The following is a 23,089-nucleotide window of genomic DNA, read 5'->3' as shown; positions in this document are numbered from 1 at the left end:
CAGACTGGCCTTAAACTCACAGAGATCCACCTGTCTCTGCCCTCTGTGGCCCCACCCCCACCCCGTGCTGGGATTAAAGGTGTGCATCACCACCACCTGGCGAACACGGTTTATTTTGGTAGTGGAGAAATTTCCACCAAAAAGACTGATGAAGATACCAAGTCATAATTTCCCATTTTTCCTTTTGGTTCCTTCAATACATTACATCACAGACCAACTATTAATATGTTCAAATAGTCTGAGTGAGGAATGAACTGATAGGGAGGGAATGACAGCTGAGGAACAGACATTATAGAAAATCAAATGGGCCTTTTCCTAGGCCAGCATTTATGAAGTCATGTTCAGTTCCAAGTGCCAAGACCACGAGCCCTACCAAGCTGGAAAACAGACAAGTCTGAGTTGGGTATCTCCCGGATGACAACCAAACCAGAGACAGACTTGGACGTCAAGGCCCAGCTGAAGGAGCTCAACAGCACAGCAGTCAAGAACATTGCAGCCAGGAGAGGCCAGAAAGCTACCATAATTTTGGCTACAGTTCCTCAGCAGAAATCTTCCCAGAAAACCCATGTCAAACTAGTACATGAATGGAAGGGAATATCCAGTGGGAAGCATGTAGTCTTTCTGTTCGGAGAATTTAGCCTAAGCCAGCTTGAAAAGCTGCATGAAAAATAAACCAAAAGTGCCACAGACTGCATCCTACTCCTGTGCATGAACACTCGAGGTGTTGTTTCCCAAGTGAAACTGGGGGCAAGAAGGTCTGTGAAACTGGAAGACAGCTGGCTCATAAAGGTTTACGGAGACAAAGAATAACACAGAACAGAAGGCTGACACCTGTTTTTTGGCTTGTTTGCTTTGTTTTGTTTTTGTGTGTATGTGTGTCCTTAAGAATTCCCCAGAGCACCGTGCAGTAGTGGCACACACCTTTAATCCCAGGACTGGGAAGGCAGAGATAGGTGGATCTCTGTGAGTTTGAGGTCAGCCTGGTCTACCGAGCAAGTTCTAGAACAGGCTCCAAAGCTACAGAGAAACTCTGTCTCAAAAAAACAAAACAAAAACAAAACAAAACAAAACAAAAAAACTCCCCAGAGCTTTGATTATAAATAATATGAAAGCCGGCAACATGGCTTGGTAGATGCTGCCAAGACTGACGATTTGACTTGGATCCCCAGAACTCATGCAGCAGAAAGAGAACCTGACTCCCACAAGTTGTCCTCTGACCTCCATGCACACTGTGGTACACGCATACCCATACACTTGCTCTCATGCCAAACACATACTTGGATGCAAGCACACATAAATAAATAAATGTAATAAAGACTTAGTGATAACTAAGTACCATTCACAGGAAGAAAAACAAAGAAAACCATATGGAAATTCTGTAACTGAAAAGTTAAATCCTACTACAGAATTCACTGGATAGATTTATCAGCAATGTAGACATGAAAAAAGAGTCACTGAAATCTCTAAAGACCAGTAACAAAAATATCTCCAAAGGGCCCAGTGAAATGCATCTGTGGACCTAGCTACCCAGAAGGTTGAGGGAGGAAGACTGTTGGCAGTCCAGGAGTTCGAGGCCCAGCCTGAATAGAAAAACGAATAAATTCTTAACGATCTGTAGGAAAAATATCAACCAGTCTAAAATATATATAATGGAAGTCCCAGAAGGAGAAGAAAATTAGAATAAGAAAGGAAAATACTTTCCTTTAGAAAGGAAGAATAGTTTAAGAGCAGGGACAGAATTTCCTAAAATTTAAGATGCAAAAATTTCAGCAAACCCCAACCAAGATAAAAGCAAAGGAATTCACATTTAGGTGAATACTGTCAAGGCTACAGGCCGGCTGGCTGTACAGATCTCTGGAGCTGGTCAGCCAGTCCAGCCAATAGGTGGTGAGTTCCAAGTTCAGTGGAGGGACTGAAGAAGGCACCAGATTTTGACCTCTGACCTTCACAATCTGCCAATAAGAGTGAGTGCTCAGTGTTTAAAAACACAAAAATTATTTAAGTTTAAAGTGTTACAAGAGGCAGAAGAGACCCTGAGTGAATGTGTGCTATTGACATGACCAGCCATGACAAAGACTACAGCCTCAGACCCATGGGAAAATGTCAAAGCTTTTCCCCAGGGTGAGGTTAAGATAAATAAATGGCAAGCCTTCCTTTCTGGTCCAAGGGCAAATATTGATAGTACGTGTAGAAGATGTCCACCGTAGCTCTCCCCCACCATATTTACAGCCCGAAGACTGCTCCCCTGGAGCCTATTCCCGAGCTCAGTTAAACTTGCCTCCTTGTTCACCTGCACTCAATAACTTTGTATCTCTGTTCAACTGTATCATAGGAGGCAGTTTAAATCACATTTGGTTTAAACATCTGACTGTTGAGGTTGTATAGAGCCAGGTGCAGGTTTATGGCTCAATGGTTAAGAGCACTGACTGCTCTTCCAGAGGTTGTGAGTTCAATCCCCAGCAACCCCACATGGTGGCTTACAACCATCTGCAATGAGATCTGGTGTCCTCTTTTAGTGTGCAAGCATATATGCAGGCAGAACACTATATACATGATAAATACATTTTTGCTGGGTGGTGGTGACACACACACTTGGGAGACAGAGACAGGCGAATCTCTGTGAGTTGGAGCCAGCCTGGTCTGCAAAAGCTAGTTCCAGGCTTTTACACAGAGAAACTCTGTCTTGATCCCCCTCCAAAAAAGAAAATAAATAATTGAATTTGTGCCCACGCCATTCTCAGTCCATATTCCCTTTGTGTGGGCCCATGGTGTTGTCCAAGACCTGAGAGACTGAGCACGTCGTGGCTGGTGAGCTTCTCGGGTGGGTGAGCCCTATGAGCATTAGAGTTCCTCTGCACTGAAAGTAGTGCATGAAGAGTTGATGCCACATTTCTGAAACATCAGTTATATCGCTGATTTTCCTCTTCTAAAACGTGTCTAGGTTTGTTTTAAAACAGAATAATAGCCACTGTAAATCATGACCTCAAACCACAATCACCTAAAGAGTGCATCTGCACTGTCTTAGTTAGCTTCACTTTTAGAAATACGGTGGAACAGCCACTTTATTTACCAGTGCATTCTCTGTGAGCGTTTTATGGTATTATGTTAAAGTACAGGAGTCAGGCTGAAAACTATGAGTTTGTAAGGAAAACAAAATAGCAACTGAATGTCAACTTGGTCACCATCACAGGCTTCACTATGCAGCCCTAGCTAGCCCTATGTAGACCAGGCTGGCCTTGAACTCATAGAGATCCACCAGTCTCTGCCTCCAAGTGCTGGGATTAAAGGCGTGCACCACCAGATCCAGCTTTAAATCCTTTTTTTTATAAAAATAATACAGTTCATTTCAGAAAATTAGAAAATTAAGAAAAGGGTGTTAGATATGATGGCTCACATGTGTAATCCCCACTCAGGAGGCCGAGGTAGAAGGGTTGTGTGTTCAAGGCTAGCCTAGACTACAAAGCAAGACTCAAAACAGAAGGAAAAGGTGAAAATAGAGAAAAAAGGGAAAAACAACAATAAAACATCTTGGGACTAGCAAAGGGCCCAGTGGGTAAACTTGATCGTCACACAAGCCTGATGACTTGAGACCAGAATCCAATCTCCAGGATCTATGGTGAAAAATCAACCCCTGACCGTTGTCCTCTGACATCCACATGTGTGCTGTGGTACACACGTGCTCATACTCACACATATATACAGAGATTAACAAAACAATTGTTAAAATGTACACAATGATGTTAGCATCTTACTGTATTCTTTTTAGAATCTCCATATGTCTTTTGATACAGTTGTATTTATAACATTTACAATATATCTGCTGCTTTTTTATTTAGTATGTTATATGCATTTTTCATGTTATAGCATAGTTATCTAGTAATTACTTAACGACAAACTGTTTATCCAAATGTAGCATACAGCCTAGTTCAATAGTAGAACATCTTGCTCAATATTTAATCCCCACACCAAGAAAAAAGATATTACCATAAATCAGCCATTTTTCTATTAATAGGCATTTAGTTATGTTCATACTTGCCCCACCCACTTCTGTTAGCATGAACAGCAGAAACGTCAGGAGCTCATACTGTGTCCTTGAGCAAATTATTGGGTTTTTTGTTTGTTTGTTTGTTTGTTTGTTTGTTTTGTTTGTTCAAGACAGGGTTTCTCTGTAGTTTTGGGGACTGTCCTAAAATTCACTCTGTAGACCAGGCTGGCCTCGAACTCACAGAGATCCACCTGCCTCTACTTCTCGAGTGCTGGGATTAAAGGTGTGTGCCACCACCACCCAGCTAAGTTATTTGATCTTTTAAAAACACCTACTTCATAAGGTTGTTTTGAGAATAAGTGAAGTATTGAATGCATAGTGCATGCAGCACAGTGGTTATTCTGAGCATATAGTTCTCAATACATGCTAATTAATATTAATGACTCTGGAATTAATATTTTAATGCATACAGTTTTTTATTCCACTGAAAATGTTGGGACTAACTGAAGTAGAATTAAGTTTAACAAACTCCATATATATGTATATATATACATATATATGTGTGTGTATACACACACACACACACACATATATATATATATATATATATATATAAATATTGAGGGGGGATAGAGGTAGAGAGAGACAGAGAGAAAGAACAAGAAGTGGGGGAAGAGAGGGTGGCACTCTTCAAAAGAAGGACAGAAAGAGCTCCATGTATATTTTCATGGTTCTTAAAATTGTCTTTTTAAAAAATGTGTCACGTAATAGTAGCATTCGTAATTTAGATACAAGTTCCATTATAGTTTGCTAGCGATTGGGAGCTAAGCCTGAGGACCTGTTCTCAATCCCTGAGCCCTACCTGGTCAAAAGAGAAAACAGACTCCTGCAAGTTATCCACACATGCACTGAGGCATGAGGTGCACAAACATACTTGCAAAAATAAATTAAAACATAATAAGAAATATTAGGGAGGGTGCTAGAGAGGTAGCTCAGCAATTAAAGCTGCTCCTCCAGAGGCCCCGAGTTCAGTTCCCATCAGTCACACTGGAGGCTCACAACTGTCTGTAGCTCTCCACACGTCTAATGCCCTCCTCCAGCCTCCACGGTGCTAAGCACACATAGTACTCAGACAACAGGCAGCCAAAATACCCATACACATGAAAATTAGAGTTAAAAAGATAGTACACAGACAACAGGCAGCCAAAACACCCATACACATAAAAATTAGAGTTAAAAAAAATAAATATTGCTAGGTGGTCGTGCAAACTTTAATCCCAGTATTCAAAAGGCAGAGGCAGCTGGATCTCTGAGTCAGAGGCCAGCCTGATCTACAGAGCAAGTTCCAGGACAGCCATACAGAGAAACCCTGCCAAAAAAAAAAAAAAAAAAAAAACCTATGAAAAAGAAAAAATATTAAGGGAAAGAAAAGAAGACAGAAACCAATTCATTCTAGTTTCTTTGGTCTTTAGCCAACCTTTATAAAATCTTCCCTAATGGAAGGCAAATTTGGCAGTCAGAAACTATTCAGAATGTACCAAAAACTTGGTCTCATCTGGTTTAATGGGTAACTAGTGATTTATGAAACCACAAAATTCTTCTCTTTAAACTTAGGATAACAAGCTGATGTAAGTCTGGATTTCCTCATCTCTGAAACAGATAACAGGTCTGACCTACCTCTCAAAAAAATGAATGATGTCATGTCTTGTTTAAAGAACAGGAGAGCTGGGCATGGTGGCTCATGCTTTTAACCTCAGCACTAGGGAGGCAGAAAAAACGTAGAGCTCTGTAAATCTGAAGCCAGCCTGATCTACACAGAGAAGAGTATGTTCCGTGTCAGGCAAGATTACATAGTGACATCCTCAGCGGGGGGGAAAAAAGGAACAGGAGAAGTTAATCATCATTTCCATAACAGACCTGGTTAAAATCTGATTGAATTGAATTATGCGTCTTTTCACAAGGAAAATGAATACATCCACAAAACTACAAAAATTAAAAATTCTATCAAAGACTTCAAGTTTTGAGCTCCTATTACAGAAAAAAGAGACTAAAGCTATAAGATAGCGTTAGGGGTGGGGCAGGTGTTAGGTAATTTCTCAGTCTTAGAATTGTTGGCCTTCTAAGGTGTTAAATTGTAACAGAATTTTATTCTCTGGCTATAAAAATGTCAGATTTAAAAATTCAAAGGTTGATCATTTTAAGATGCTCTGTCAATGTTGAACATGCTTAGACCTGTCAATCATTTCTCATTGACTTTTCAAATAAACTAATGAGCAGGGCAAAATTAAACATTTAGTGGGGGAAAAAATCCAGGACTGTAGCAGCTCATGAGAGACACTCTCCAGCAGCACTTACGAGAGGCCCTGGATGTCACCCGAGCAGCATAAAAACAGAAGAAAAGGTTCGCTGATGGCACAGCAAAGCCTCTGTACTTACAAAGCCTAGTATTCTTATCTGGTTTTTTGAAAAAATTTAAAAATAAAACTTTTCTGACTTAGAAAAAAGTAACTATTTTTAAAATGACTAGCCAAACTGGATAAAGTTAAATTATGCAAAAAAATGGAGGACTAGGAGTGTAGCCAGGAGTATTGCCCTTTACCTGGCTTGTTCAAGGTCTTGCCATTGATCTCCAGAACTGCAATAAAGCATTTAAATGAAGCTAATTGGAGGAGGTAGGAATGTGGTTGCTGTCTGTCACCCCATTAACCAGCAGGGTTCATCTGGCTGATTTGGCTAGCTAGGCAGTTGTCCTCTTCCTCTGTCACTCACTGTATGTGTGTTCCTAATATAGCAGACAGTTCTTCAGCCAATGTTATTTGAATAGCTGCTCTTCCCTGATAGACCCTTGAACAAACTCTTACATGGAAGTAAATAGATAGCAAATATAATACGAAGAGACAGACAGTAAAGTAGGCAGAGACCTGTAAATGTGTCTGTCTTCTATTAGCAGTTCACCACTCCTTTTTCTCCCACCCAAGTAAAGGAAGCAGTTTCTAGAGCCAAGCAAGTTGCACAAACTGGGGAAAAAAATCATGTTTTACTAAATAGACATACGTTATAGAAGTAATTCAGCAGGTAATGTATATATAAAGTAAATGATAAGTAGAATTACACACAAGTGAATAAGCATACAGTGTTTAACAGAATTTACACATTTAAATGTAGTTATGAAAAACTCTAAGCACCTATTTATCTATCTTAGTAATTGTCTTAGTTAAGGTTTCTGAAACACCATAACCTAAAGCAACTTGAGGAGGAAAGGGTTTATTTGGCTTATATAACCCAAGTCACCATCTATTAAGAAAGCTAAGGCAACCCAACCAGATGGTTAGTTGGAGGCAGGAGCTGATGGAGAGGCCATGGAGGGAGGGGTGCTGCTTACTGGCTTGCTCCTTATGGCTTGCTCAGCCTGCTTTCTTATAAACCCAGTACCACCAACCCATGGGTGGCCCTACCCACAATGAGCTTGGCTCTCCAACATCGGTCAGTAATAAGAAAATATCCTACGGGCTTGCCTACAGCCTGATCTTATGGAGGCATTTTCTCAAGAGACACACACCACCCGCCTCTCTGATGACTCCAGTTTGTATCAAGTTAAAATGAAACCAGCCGGTACAGTGGCCATCGCTCTTGAAAGTTAAGGGGATTATTCTAATTGATAGGTGGCATCAAATCTGATCTTTGTGAGTTTTTTGTTTTATTTTTCGAGACAGATTTTATCTTTATAACAGCCTTGGCTGTCCTGGAATTCACTCTTCAGACCAGGCTAGCCTTGAACTCACAGAGATGTGTCAGTCTCTGCCTCCTGAGTGCTGGGATTAAAGGAGTGTGCCACCATGCCTGGCTTGTTTTGTTTTTAATAAGCACATAGGAAATCATTCAAGGAGGAGCCTAAAAGCACTTTAAGAAAAGATTTTTAAAATGTATTTATTTTTACTTTATGTGCACTGGTGTTTTGTCTGTATGCATGTGTGTATGAGGCTGTTGATTCCCTGGAACTGGGGTTACAGACAGTTGTGAGCTGCCATGTGGGTGCTGGGTGTTGAACCCATATCCTCTGGAAGAGTAGTCAATACTCTTAATGCCTGGCAATCTCTCCAGCCCTAAAAGCACTTTTAAATGAATTTAATAAACAATTGTATATTACAAGGATGTAATTAACAAGAAATGAGTTTATTATATAACGAAGAAAAAGAGAGAAACTCACTCCTCTTAAAAAGGCAAGGTTTCTAACTCTGGAGAATTGTAAGAATGTTGATATCATTATAAAGAAATCTTAAAGCAGGGTTGTGGTGGTGCACACCTTTAATCCCAGCACTTGTGATTTTGTGAGTTTGAAGTCTGTGAGTTTGAAGTCATCCTGGTCTACAAATTGAGTTCTAGGACAGTCAGGGTTGTTACACAGAGAAACCTTGCCTTGAAAAACTTTTTTTTTTTTTTTTAAAAAGGAATCTCAAAAAACCAAATAAATAAAAGAAATAAATATATATCAAATAGCAATTTAGGAAAGCATGTTACACATTCCAGAGTAACTCCCAAACAGAATAGTCTGCTGCTAAGCCTGAAGTCCTGAGGTCCTGGGGCCCGTGTACGGGAAGGAGAGAAACACTGCTGTAAGCTATCCTCTGGCCTCCACATGTGTGCCATGGCTAAAGGAAGAAAGGCACACTGGCGATGGGACTTTGAGGACTATCCTCTGGGTCACCACAAAAGCTCTGGGAACACAGCTCCCTTCCAATCCTGCCACACCCTATTTTATTTGCAGAGCTGTCCCTTTCTGTCACTTCATGGCAAGGCAGATATTCAATAAAAGCTACTGAATGAAACGAAAGCATGACTCATTAGAAACTAGAGACGAATAAAGAGAAAATGAACCTAAAGAGGCAGGACTCTCGGGAGGCTGTGCTGGTCAAGTGTTTATTAATTCAGCATAAGTATGAGCCTATTTGTAGAAAATGACCTGGAATGCACAGAAGGAAGAAGGCAAAGAAGAGAAGGCAACAGAAGTTAGATTATTCCGGCAGTTCAGCTCCCTGAGAGAAGAGTGGTACGTCATTCAGGCACCGGCGAGATCAAGCAAAGGATGAAGATGACAGTGTGCTCACACTGAATTCAGAGCTATGCTACGAATTTTGAAAGATATACAATGCTTTAGCATCTGGACCCTGATGATTAATAAATCAGCTGCCAGAAACTCCCTGATGAAGCTAATTAAACAGTGTAAAGACAGTGGACCAATTTAAGCAGTTTGCTAACAGTGTTACAGGAATGTTAAATAAATAATAATAGTAATAAAGGCATAATTAATGACACATAAGCCAAGGAGCTAAGGGATTTGGGTCTTAGTCTTGGCCAATTTCCTTTGTGAGCTTCACTGAGCAATTTATGCTACTAATTAGTATGAATAAATAGCATTATGGAGTGGAGGTTAGTATTATGAGCCCTAACAACTAAAGAATTAAGCTGAAGTTGGCTACTAAATATGACTGACAATGAACAAATGACTCAATTTTTGCTGTATAACTTGAGCCATAATATTTCATATTTGTACAAAAAGCCACTCACTTTTATCAGTCATATAAAATATATTAAACAAAACTACTTGAATTTTAAAAATTAAAAGTTAAATCTAAATCACTATGACACTATCTAAATTTTGTATTAGTATAGAAAATGTGATTTCTATAAATGATACTTGATGCCTCATCCCTACTAGTTACAATGCAATAAACTGACTCCTTTGTTGTTATGGGGTTTTCATTTTTCAAAGCACTTTCACAAATATTAATTGAAGTAGCCTTACCTATAATCTGACCACTCCTTGCACATGCATATTAAATATTAGTTAATATAACAGAAAATCCTATTACCTTGCCACTGCTCATAACACATTTCCTCTGTCTATATAGAATTACTTCTTTCAAAGCACTTTCAAACATTTCAACTGCAGCAGTGGCATTAGGAATGATTTTTCCATTTTTTGTATCATCCCATGGAAACAATCCCAAGAGGAAGAGCAACTAACAATAATAGAGATGATTTTGAGGCAACTGATCCATGACTCTTTTTTAGAGGGCAGAATTGGGTTTTTGAGACAGGGTTTCATATAATCCAGGTTGCTCTTGAATTCACTAAGTAGTCAAGGATATCTTTAAACTTCTGATTCTCCTGTCCCCATTTCTCAAGTGCTGTGATCACAGGCATGTACCAACATGTCCAGTCATAACCCATGACTTTTGAATTTGGATTCAGATCTCCCAAAAGTCTTGGAATCAGAGCAACTCTTCAGGCCAGTAAATTGATGCCTCCCTTCTTCCAGGATAGCTTAGGAGGCAGTAGAGCAGAGTGATTAAAATCTAAGTATGAACTGAGCAGGGGATATAGCTCAGTTGGAATTGTGATTGCTTAGCATGCAAGAGACCATAGGTCCCATCCCAGCACCTTATAAATTGGACAGAGTTTCTCGAAAACAACAATGAAGAAATATAAATATGTGGGCCAGACACATGCCTTTAATCCCAGGATTCGGGAGGCAGAGGCAAGTGGATCTCTGTGAGTTCAAAGTCAGCTTTGTCTACATAGCAAGCTCCAAGGACAGCCAAGGCTACGTAATAGAGAGACTCTGTCTCAAGAAACCAAAAACAAACACACAAGCAAAAAACAAACAACCCCCCCCCTCTGTAATGAGCACAGGCCTAAAGTGTAATAAATGTTCACTAGAATAACCACTGTGATAATCACTAAAGAAAGAACATTCTACTCAAACTTTCACAGACTATCTGTTCAAGAGTTAAAAGACTATGTCTCAATAAAAATATGATATCATATTAACATAACAAAAAACAGTTTTATCCTTATTGTCTCTTTAAACATTAGGACTTGGGCTGTGTAAACAGAAGGCTTGCTTCTAGGGAAAATGCTCTAGTTCTAAAAGCAGTTTATCCCACGTTTAGCTACTATGCAACTTTGAGCTATAGGCAGGCATGCTGGGAAAAGTGGGATAGGCTGCTTCCCCAAGCATAATCTGCCTCTATGGGTGTGGTCTTTTTGAAGGAATATTATTTTAAGGCATGTTGCCTTTGTTTATGCTGCATTTGTTTAACTCTGTGAAGCTGTGATTCTTTGCCTGTCTAAAATACCTGATGGTCTAATAAAGAGCTGAACAGTCAATAGTGAGGCAGGAGCAAGGACAGGCTGGGCTGGCAGGTAGAGAGTGTGAATAGAAGGAGGAATGAGGAAGAAGAAGAACAAGAGAACAAGGAGAGGAAGACATCTGGGGCCACCCAGCAACCCAGTCAGTCACAGAGAAGAAGTAAAAACAGGTATACAGAAATAGAAAAAGATAAAAGCCCAGAGGCAAAAGATAGTCAGGATAATTTAAGAAAAGCTGGCAAGAAATAAGCCAAGCTAAGGTCAGGCATTCATAACTAAGAATAAGCCTCTGTATGTAATTTATTTGGGAGCTGGGTGGTGGAGCCCCCAAGAAGCCAAAAGAATAAAACATCACCCAACAGTTAGTTGTTCCCAAAGCGTATGCACTGTAGGTACTAGAAACTCAAATATCAATAATGTTGTTATGAAGGAGAAGAAAGGCAAAATTAGATGCTTAATAACAAACTAGTAAATAACTGCTAAAAACCACAAAAAGATCTAGATATTTTTTTCATAAAGTTGCAGATAAGTTCCTACAAAAACTTTAAATAAAAACTCATTTAAATTTAATTTGAAATGTAAATAATAACATTATGATTATTAATGTCACTCCACTCCGCATTCAAATTATCAAAATATAACTGGCAGAATAAAATATATGTGTCTAGTTATAAATACCTGCAGAGCGCACATAATTAGAGTATTAAAAGTAAAATTCTTTTGTTAAAATTTGTTCATTTTTAATTTTTAAATTTAATTTAAAAAAATTTAATTTTAATGAGTATTTTGTTTGCATATATGTATATACAACACAATCATGCCTGGTTCTCACAGAGGCCAGAAGAGGGAGTCGGATCCCTAGGATGGAAGTTATAGGCATTGTGAGCTGTATTGTGGGTGCCGGGAACTGAACCTCAGTCCTCTGCAAGAGCAGCCAGTGCTCTTAACTGATGAGCCATCTTTTCAGTCTCAAAAAGTAAAATTCTTAAACCATACCTTAATTCTAATAAAAAATTATAATAAAACTGATAAAATGTTCTATGTTATTACAGACAAAAACAAACAAACAGCAAGAGATGGTGATGCTCCTCAGTGGTAAGGCACTTGGCTTACCAAAGAATATGCAAAGTCCTGGGTTCCATCCCAAACACCACAAAAAGTAATAGCAGTCGCTTGGGGAACTAGGGCTATAGTTTGGAGGGAGGTAAGGCTTCTGCCTAACATGTGTGAGGTCCTGGGTTCCATGGCCTATGAAACCTAAACTTGGTAAAATTTACATTTTAACAATTAAGAGGGGAACACATTCACTGGCTAGCTATTTCAAAACCACACAAGCACAGAAGATAAAAAATGGAAGCACAATAGTTCTCTGACCATTTTGGTCTCTTTAAAGTAAATGCAGACTCTTTCTAAGTCAAAGAAAAGATGAAATTATTAAACCTACAATCTTCAACAGTTCCTAAACTGGGACTGGCAAGATTGCTCTTGCCACCAAGCCTGACAATTTGAGTTCAAGTCCCAGAACCCACACAGTGAAAGGAACAACTCCAACAAGCTATTCTCTAGTCCACACACACACGACGCACACATGTACAATAAATAAAGTTTAAAAAAAATTATGTTTCTCCTGTAAGCCCAGCACTTGGAAGGCAGAGGCAGGTGAATCTCTGTGAGTTCAAGGCTAGCCTGGTCTACAAAGCAAGTTCCAGGACAGCTATGGCTAAATAATGAAACCCTGTTTCGAAAAACAAACAAACAAACAAAAAAATTGAGTTCTGAGTCGGGTGGTGTTAGAGCATGCCTTAATGCCACCACCACCCAGGAGGTAGAAGTGGATGGATCGCTGAGTTCAAGGCCAGCCTGGTCTACAAAGCGAGTTCCAGGACAACCAGTTCTACACAGAGAAACCCTGTCTTGAAATAAATAAATAAACAAATTTTAAGTTCCTAAACCATACTAATGTTAACATATTTTTGACATATAATATAGAGAACAATATTACTATATTACTACAAAGAAAACCATTTATGGTATATTTATGAACTATATAGGAACAAATCTTCTTTTATATCTGGGAAACTTCTGCCTGAGTTATACAGAGAATAGTCAGAAAAGCTAGAATTACCTGGATACCATGTCCATTCCTGCATCTACTTAGCTTTATTGTTCCAGTGGAATTGACAGATAAAATGTAGGATAAAGCATTACATGAGACACAGTTATACTGAAAAATGAGGGTCTGAGGCTGGAGAGGTGGCTCAGGGTTAACAACACATACTCTTCTTCCAGAGGGCCTGAGTTCAGTTCTTGGCACCCCTGCTGGGCAGCTCACAACCACCAGAATCAGGAGATCTGACTTCCTCTGTGAACCCTGCAGGCACCCACACACATGTGGCATACACACGGAAACATACACATAATTGAAAAATAAAATACATCTTTTTGGGTTTGTTTTTTTTTTTGCTTTTTTTTGTATTTTTTTTTTTTTTTTGAGTCAGGCTTTGGAGCCTGTCCTCGAACTTGCTCTGTTAACCAGGCTGGTCTCAAACTCAAAGAGATCCACCTGCCTCTGCCTCCCAAGTATTGGGATTAAAGGCATGTGCCATCACTGCCTGGCTAAAATACATCTTTCAAAGCATCTAGTGTTTATCTCAAAGTGTAATTTGAGTGGGTATCCTATATTTTTATTTACTAAACCAAGGAATTATATCTTTCAGAATAAATGTACTCTAGAAGACAACAAACTTATTAACAAACAGAGATTTAGTCTCCTGGAAGTTAAGTAGTTGTTTACCTCGTAGAAACTTCTTGAAGACCAAGCCACCATAGACACTTCCTGTAGAAGCAACTGTAAGAAAAAAATACAAAAAATGTAAAACAATTAAGTATATTTGACTTTAAAAAAATCAGTGGGCAGCCGGGCGGTGGTGGCGCACGCCTTTAATCCCAGCACTTGGGAGGCAGAGGCAGGCGGATCTCTGTGAGTTTGAGACCAGCCTGGTCTACAAGAGCTAGTTCCAGGACAGGCTCCAAAACCACAGAGAAACCCTGTCTCGAAAAACAAAAAACAAACAAACAAACAAAAAATCAATGGGCCCCTGAAAATACTGCCTTTAGATATGGAACATTAAAAGGAGCCTTTAGTAATGAGTTCAGCACAAAAGAGGGCAAAAATGGTACTAAAAGGCACAATGAATACGTGGGGGTTGATGACAACCAGTGGCAATTCTTTTCGCCTAAATTTAGCACCTATAATCAACACCAGGACTGTTCCTTTAGATGCTGCTATACTTGAAAGAACAGGATTATGGAAAACTCTAAACTGCAGCTATTCATCAGAGAGCATGGTGCCAGCAACTAACTTTGAGTGTAAGAGTCAATTAAAATATTGGCCCTTTTGAACTAATTTTACTCTGACATAGAAGATATTTTGCCAGTCAATTGGCTAAGAATTATTTGTACCTAGATACCTAAATTTCAAAGAGCCAAAGTTCTTTGTCCTCTTTTTAAACTGAATTTAATTAGAACTTTACCGCGTCTTTTCAGCATCCTAGAGGCTGGCCTCCCTAATGCCGATGCAGGGAGAAGCTGTTCTGAGTGTGCTGAAGTGTGAACCTCTGTGATGGAAAAACCAAAGTCGTCGTTTAAAGAGTGGGCTTAGTGAATCTAAACACAGAGCACTGAGATAGCTAACACTCCTCATTCCCTTGCTTCAGAATGTTAGCTCCTAGGCTTTTACCCATCAAGATAGAGGATCCGACCATTCTAAGAGCAAAGATATAATGACACTGATATTAAACAAAATGAGGTTTTCTCAACAAAGAGTTGGAAGAAAAACTGGATGTAGCCATGGAGCCGATCCGGGTGCACTACATCCTGTGAGCTGGGATGGTAGGTGAGTCCCTGTGAAAGGAACCGGACTGTGCAGTCCAAGATATCTATCGCTGGGAGAGGCTTTACAAAATGGAAAGTGGGGAAAGACGCTGAACCCAACAGCCTGAGCTGGCCCCCCATCTCGGGGCATGCTGAGAAGGACCCAAAGGAAAAGAGACACGATTGTCAACGTGTAATACTGAAGTCTACTTTCTCCAGTGCTTTAGAGATGATTATCATCGGCAGTGATGGGATGGACCCTGACAAGGACAGCCTCCTCCTGGGCCAGGAGCACTTCTGTTGCCATGGAGACATTCACATTGAGTGGTACTCACAGAAGAAATTAGCAAAGGATACTAACTGTAGCACAGATGCATTATGTCAGCCCTGGGGAGGCTGAGGCAGGAGAATTATCACAAGTCTGAGACCAGCCTGAGCTACACAGTAAGTCATATCTCAAAAAAGCGAGCGCTGGGGCTCAATTATAAGAGTGCTTGCACAGACAAGGATTGAGCCCATAAACTGGATAGATGGTGGCACCCTAAGACACAGGAGCGGAGGAAGAAGGATCAGGAGTTCAAAGTTGGCCTTGAATTTGAAGCCAGAGTGGGCCACAGGAGACCATGAGCCAAAAAGAAAAAAAAAGAAAGCCAGGCAGTGGTGGTGCAGTCCTTTAATCCTAGCACTTGGGAGGCAGAGGTGGGCGGATCTCTGTGAGTTCGAGGCCAGCCAAGGCTATAGAGGAAAACAAAAGAAAAGAGCATCGAACAGTGTTGTTTCTGCCTCCTTAAGCGACGGCAAAGGCAGGCTGACCTCCGGTGAGTGACAGCAGCATTTGGTGCCTCCTGATAAAGTCATTGCCTGTGTTTGTTATTAAACTTCATAACTTTATCTTTTTTTAAAAAAAGATTTATTTATGTATTATGTATACAACATTCTGCCTCCCTGTATGCCTGCAGGCCAGAGGAGGGTACCAGATCTCATTACAGATGGTTGTGAGCCATCATGTGGTTGCTGGGAATTGAACTCAGGACCTCTGGAAGAGCAGCCAGTGCTCTTAACCACTGAGCCATCTCTCCAGCCCCCATAATTTTATCTAAATGGCAAAAGAGATGAGAAACTGAAGGAAATTACCTCAAAAATATGAAAATCAGGGAGAAAATTTTAGAAAAAAAGTTTCATAAATCCACTATCTAAATAATGGAAACTGCTGTAGAACTACCAACAAAATTTCCCACATCTGGGGACTCAGTGGTTAAGAGCACTGGTTGCTCTTCCAGAGGACTTGGGTTCAAGTCCCAGCACCCACATGGCAGCTCAAAACTGTATGTACCTCCAACAGCAAGGTACCCAACACTCTCACATAGATACACATATAGGCAAAACACTAACGCACATAAAATTAAAATAGATAAAACATCTAAAAAAATTTTCCCACTGGGTGATGGTGGCACACACCTTTAATCCCAGCAACTGGGAGGCAGAAGCAAGCAGTGCTCTGGTGTGGGAAGTCCCTCTATATATGTATTGCTTTTATTGGCTAATAAAGGAGCTGCTTTTGGCCAATGACTTAACAGAACATAGCTAGGCTGGAAGAGATATATATAGAGAGAGTAGGCAGAGTCAGGGAGAAGCCATGTAGCCACCACAGGAAACAGGCACCTCCACAGGAGCCCGCTGAAACTTTGCTGGTCGGCCAAGACCTCGTGGTGATGCACAGAGTAAAGGAGATGGGCTAGTTTAGATATAAGAGCTATCTAGAAATATACTTAAGCTATTGGCTGGATCAGGAGCATGGTGCATTCCAGCCACCATACACAGGGATATTTCCAAGCCGTGCAGTGCACTGTATGGCAGATTCAGCTTTTACTCAGATAAAAGGGTTTATTTTTTTGTTTGTTTGTTTTTCAAGACAGGGTTTCTCTGTGGTTTTGGAGCCTGTCCTGGAACTAGCTCTTGTAGACCAGGCTGGTCTCGAACTCACAGAGATCCGCCTGCCTCTGCCTCCCGAGTGCTGGGATTAAAGGTGTGCGCCACCACTGCCCGGCAGATAAAAGGGTTTATGTGTTGCATGCCCAGAGCTGAGGTGGTGAGGACGGCTCCCACTCAGCAGACCCAGAGCTGGTGGTGAACTACCTCCACCATACTGAAAGCCTGAGAGAGGTGAAGCCAGCATCCAGGGCCGCTGTGACCAAGCTGCTTACCATTTTAAAAGTGCTCCTGGTCAGAAAATTATTGCAGACTGCAATAAAGACAAATACAGATCAAAAAGACCTCTTTTGGACATGTTAGATAAATGTACATAGGTTTAAGAGAGAGAGAGGGAAAAAAGTATAGACACTTATAATATAAAAGAGTACAGACAGTCATAGATTAAAGGAATAAAGATAATAAGATAAATATTAAACTTGTAAAAAAAAATAATAGAGTAAGGCAAATAAGCCACATAAAGATGGAAAACATACAGAGAGTCTGGATTATGTATATTATTGTGTTTTCTTTGAATTTTTTGACTGTGAATGAGTTAAGTACAGAGAGACATTTCATTGTATGGGCTGCTAAAAGCTAAACCAAGATATATATATATATATATATATATATATATATATATATATATATATATATTTTTGGTTTTTCGAGACAGGGTTTCTCTGTGGTTTTGGAGCCTGTCCTGGAACTAGCTCTTGTAGACCAGGCTGGTCTCGAACTCACAGAGATCCGCCTGCCTCTGCCTCCCGAGTGCTGGGATTAAAGGCGTGCGCCACCACCGCCCGGCTACCAAGATATATTTTAAAGGTATCTTGACTTCAAAATTTGGGTCTAAGGATTTGTTGCTTTGGAAAAGGGGTTCTTCTTTTGTTTCCACAGAGGATGAGAACCTGTGGATTCCTTCCAGACTAATGTGATTTGATGGACCAAGAGCCCCTGAAAGGTTGCCGTGAATACCCCCCCCAAAATTACTTCACCCAAGAAAAGCAGAAAGTTCTCTCCAAACTTTCTCCAAACTTGGAGAGAACTACACCCAAATTCCAAAATATTGTTTATAAATGTTTGTTTACATTTAAATGGGGATATGCTATAGAGATTTGTATTGGTATGAATCTTGGCTTATTGATACAAATTTAAGATTAATTTTGTTATATATATTTATATATATATATACACACACACACTGCTTTTGATTAAGGTATTGTGTTTGTGAAGCTCATTTTAAAATGTAATGTATAATTAATAAATATAGGTTAATAGAGTCATCTATAGTAGTTAAGCTTGTAGTCATGTTAGCTAGGTTTTCTAGATGTACAGAGATGTATTTCAGATGTATAGATATTCTTCAGATCTTTCAAAGACTACATAATATGGCATTTAAAATGTTTTAAGAACTTAGGACTTTTCATGACACTGAGACACATCTGCTTCTGGCAGCACCAATCTACTTCAAAAGAATGAAGGGCATCAAAGAGGCTCCTCATGGAGTTTGTTAGCCATTTGGGCAAGAAATTGCTCTTGCCTGAACTACTTAACTGAACTTACAGGACCCACAGAAAAATGATTGCTGAAGTTGCCTAAAGAAGGTGAGACAGTTCTTTGGGGTTCCTGCCTCATGAAAGAGTCTGCCAGACATTCTGCAGGACACAGAAGAAAGTGACTGACAAACTGCCAATATAGGTGGAACTGTCTTTGAAATTTCCTGATTCATGGAAGAGTCTGCCAGATACAATTGGTCAGTAGGCTGAAGATAGATGCCTCAATAGTACAGAAGAACTTTGGGTGACTGTCCAGGCAGTGAGATGTCTCTGTCAATTCTAGAATTTTGGAAGTCGTTTACAATGCACTTCCTGCTTACTTAGGTAATATTATATCCTTCTGGAGTCTTTGATGGAGTTGAAGAATAAATAGTTATTATTATAGTTTTCCTTGGTTATGATAAAAGATAAAGTAGATATAAATATTGTAGCTGTAATTCTTGCTTGATACAAATTTTGTTACATGTAATTTTACTGTGTTAAAGTTAAAACCTTCCGCCGGGCAGTGGTGGCGCACGCCTTTAATCCCAGCACTTGGGAGGCAGAGGCAGGCGGATCTCTGTGAGTTCGAGACCAGCCTGGTCTACAAGAGCTAGTTCCAGGACAGACTCCAAAACCACAGAGAAACCCTGCCTCAAAAAACCAAAAAAAAAAAAAAAACAAAAAAAAAAACAAAAAGAAGTTAAAACCTTTCTTTTTATTTAAATAGAAAAGGGGAAATGGTGTGGGAAGTCCTTCTGTATATGTTTGCTTTTATTGCTTTATTAAGAAGCTGCTTTTAGCAGATGATTTAACAGAATATAGCCAGGCTGGAAGGTGTGCGTGTGTGTGTGTGTGTGTGTGTGTGTAGAGAGAGAGAGAGTAGGCAGAGTCAGGGAGAAGCCATGTAGCCACCACAGGAGACAGACACCTCCACTGGAGCCCACTGAAACTTTGACCTTTTGGTGATGCACAGACTAATGGAGATAGGTTAGTTTAGGATATAAGAGCTAGCTAGAAATACGCTTAAACTATTGGCCAAACATTTCAAATAATACAGTTTCTTTCTTTCTTTCTTTCTTTCTTTCTTTCTTTCTTTCTTTCTTTCTTTCTTTCTTTCTTTCTTTCTTTTTTTTTTGATTTTTGAGACAGGGTTTCTCTGTAGCTTTTTGGTTCCTGTCCTGGAACTAGCTCTTGTAGACCAGGCTGGCCTCGAACTCACAGAGATCCGCCTGCCTCTGCCTCCCGAGTGCTGGGATTAAAAGCGTGCGCCACCGCCGCCTGGCAAATAATACAGTTTCTGTGTGATTATTGTGGGTCTAAGTGGCCGGGAATGAACGAACAGACTCTACCTACAGATCTCTGTGAGACTGAGGCCAGCCTGGTCTACAAGAGCTAGTTCCAGGACAGGCTCCAAAGCTACAGAGAAACCCTGTCTCAAGAAAACAAACAAACAAAAATCCCACACCCAAAGGACATGAGTTACATGGAAAAGGCTGAGTACTGGGCACGATGGAGGAAAACTGACCCCACAGCAGGTGCAGTAGTGTGAATTTTCAGAACAAAGATCAGCAACTGTGGATCACTCTCTTCTCACTGAGCACAATAGAACACATTTCATAGGCTCCTTTGAAAGTGTAGAGCAGTTATGACAAAAGAATGGTCAAAAGAATGGGAACAGAATTCATGTCATTTCCACGACTTGTCTTAAAAACATTTGAGTTATAAGCCTTGTTCCCTTTCTCCATCCTTAGCTGAAGGGATAGATATTAGAAGCCACAAGGCTGAAATATTGTGGATTCTGCTTTATTTTTTTTAATAAGACTTTTTAAACTTTATTTTATGTGCATTGGTATAATGATGTCAGGTTCTCTGGAACTGGAGTTACAGACAGCTGCGAGCTGCCATGTGGGTGCTGGTAATTGAACCCAAGTCCTCTGGAAGAGCAGTCAGTGCTCTTAACCACTGAGCCATCTCTCCAGCCCGTGGATTCTACTTTAAAGCAAATAAACCCCTATACATCTACACTCATCTGGTAGTAAAATAAAGTAAAAACAAACATCCCATAAGTTAAATCACTGAAATTTCAAAATGCATCTATTAAATATAATAATACAAAGATAAAGAAAATATTATATAAGCTTACATGGAGAAAAAGAAAAATAGGTCATATACAGAATAATCATAAAGACCAGAATTTTTAGTATCAACAGTTGAGTTATGAAGCAACTTTGCAACGTCATTGAAATTCTGAAGAGAGATTAATTCTGACTTAGAATCCCATTCTCTGACAAACTACCAATCAGGTGTGGAGTGAAGACATTCTCAGAAATACAACGTCTCAAGAAATTTATCTTCCCAACATGCTTTGTCAGGGAGCAACTACAGTCTAAGAGTCACCAAAACAGTGAGTAAGCCAAGAAATAAAGATATTGGGATTCAGAAGCAAGAGACACTCAGAGAAACCCCCAAAACAAATAGCTCTATATACTAAAAACAGAAGGTACCAAAACTAGAGCCGGTTAGAGGCCGTCATGGTGGCTTATACTGTAATCTACCACTTGGAGGCTAAGGCGAGAGGACTTCTATGAGCCAGGCCATGGCCTACGGTGAGACCCTAACTCAGAAAACCAAACCAAGAGATTGGAGTTGTACCTCGGTTAGCAGAGTGCCTGCCTAGTGTGGATCCCCAGCGGCACATAAGCCAGGCGTGGTAGCACACACCTGTAATTCTAGCATTCCTCTGCAAGTAGAGGAAAGAGAAGTAGAGTCATCCTTGGCTACGTGTTGAGTCAGAGGCCAACCTGGGTCACATGAGACTCTTTCTTTAAAAGTCAGTAATAATAATGCCTTTAAATTTTTTAAAGGGGCTAGAGAGATGGCTTGGCAGCTGACAGCAATTAGTTCTCTTAAAAAGAACTAGGGTTCAGTTCCCCAATGGGCAGCTCACAACTTCTATAATTCCAGGTCCAGAGGGATCAAACACCTCTAGCCTCCTTGGCCAATGGTATTCACATGCACAGACATACACACAGAAACACATATACAATTAAAAATAAACCTAAAAGGGCTGGGCGGTGGTGACACACGCCTTTAATCACAGCACTCAGGAGGCCCTGTCTTGAAAAAAAAATCAAAATAATAAAAATAAATCTTTTTAAATGAAAAAGATATTCTAATACAAATATGTTTAGAAACAGGTAATATTAAAATAATCAGTTAATGTGGCCAAAAGTGTTAGCATTTAGGAGAAAAAAGTCAGGGGGTTGGGATATCTCATAGCTCTCTTGGTGTGTGTGTGTACTGTCCGGGTGTATGTGAAAGAAGTTGTGTGCATGCATTCATGTGAAGGCTAGAAGCTGATACTGTGTTTCTTCCCTCATTACTTCTTTACCTTAGTTTTCCCCTTCTTCCCCTCCCACCCCCCACACCCCACTTCTTTTTGATTTTTTTGAGACAGATTTCTCTGTAGCTTTGGAGCCTGTCCTGGAATTCGCTCTGTAGATCAGGTTAGCCTTGACCTCACAGAGATCTGTCTGCCTCTGCCTCCCAAGTGCTAGGATAAAAGGCATGCTCCACCATCGCTGGCTTCCCCCCACCCCAAACTTCTTTTCATGTGTATGTGGTACTTGAGTGTTTGTATGTGTGAGCATGCATGTGAAGGACCAAGACTGATAGGAATCTTCAATTGCTCTTCCATATTCTATGAGGTAGGGTCTTTAGAACTTTGAGCTCATGTATGGCTAGTCTCACTAACCAGTTTGAACCAGTTTAGAACCTTGAGCTCATGTATGGCTAGTCTCACTAACCAGTTTGAACCACTTTAGAACCTTGAGCTCATGTATGGCTAGTCTCACTAACCAGTCTGCTCCTGACATCCCTCGTCTGTGCCTTTGAAGGCTCAAGTTATAAGCATTTCACCACACCCATCCAGCGTCTACAGAAGTTCTGGGTATCTGCACCCTCAGCCTAGCCTTACCTGGGACTCAATATATATGCCAGGCTAAGCTCAAATTCACAGCAACCCTCCTGTCTCAGCCTCCCAGTTGTTGTCATCCACCATGCCTGGCTTGATCTATCCTACTACTAAAATTGTGTGTCTGTATAACTTATAAAACTTTTTTTTTTTTTGGTTTTACGAGACAGGGTTTCTCTGTGGTTTTGGAGCCTGTCCTGGAACTAGTTCTTGTAGACCAGGCTGGTCTCGAACTCACAGAGATCCGCCTGCCTCTGCCTCCCGAGTGCTGGGATTAAAGGCGTGCGCGACCACCGCACAGCTAACTTATAAAACTTAAAACAAAGAAAGTTTCCAAACATTAATGAAGTAGATCTCCATGTATTAACACAAAACGCTGCCCACTTTTATTAAAAGGCACTGGTACTATCATACACTAATTTCATTGGTTAAGAAATTCAGTAACTGTGCACACATACACAGAAAAGTCTAGAATATACACTGAATGCTAAATATTATTTCAGGGAGTTAGATAACTAGAAAATGTCACGCTCCATCCTTGCTTCTGTAATGACGCACTATGTCAAGTGTATATCATCGTTCTTGTTTGTTTGTTTT

At 40.2% G+C, this 23,089-nt stretch overlaps 1 protein-coding gene across 1 annotated transcript in view; it reads right to left on the bottom strand.

The window, feature by feature from the left end:
- Window positions 1-23,089, bottom strand: part of Top6bl (TOP6B like initiator of meiotic double strand breaks) — a 108,565-nt gene that overhangs the window by 67,096 nt on the left and 18,380 nt on the right. The window contains 1 exon segment of the mRNA XM_057778701.1: window positions 13,932-13,985. Coding sequence (XP_057634684.1) covers window positions 13,932-13,985 — 54 coding nt within the window.

This window comes from Chionomys nivalis, chromosome 8, assembly GCF_950005125.1.
Source record: "Chionomys nivalis chromosome 8, mChiNiv1.1, whole genome shotgun sequence".
NCBI classification, from domain to species: domain Eukaryota; kingdom Metazoa; phylum Chordata; class Mammalia; order Rodentia; family Cricetidae; genus Chionomys; species Chionomys nivalis.
The sequence above is the reverse complement of the archived record's forward strand: the minus strand, read 5'-3'. Positions and strand labels throughout refer to the sequence as shown.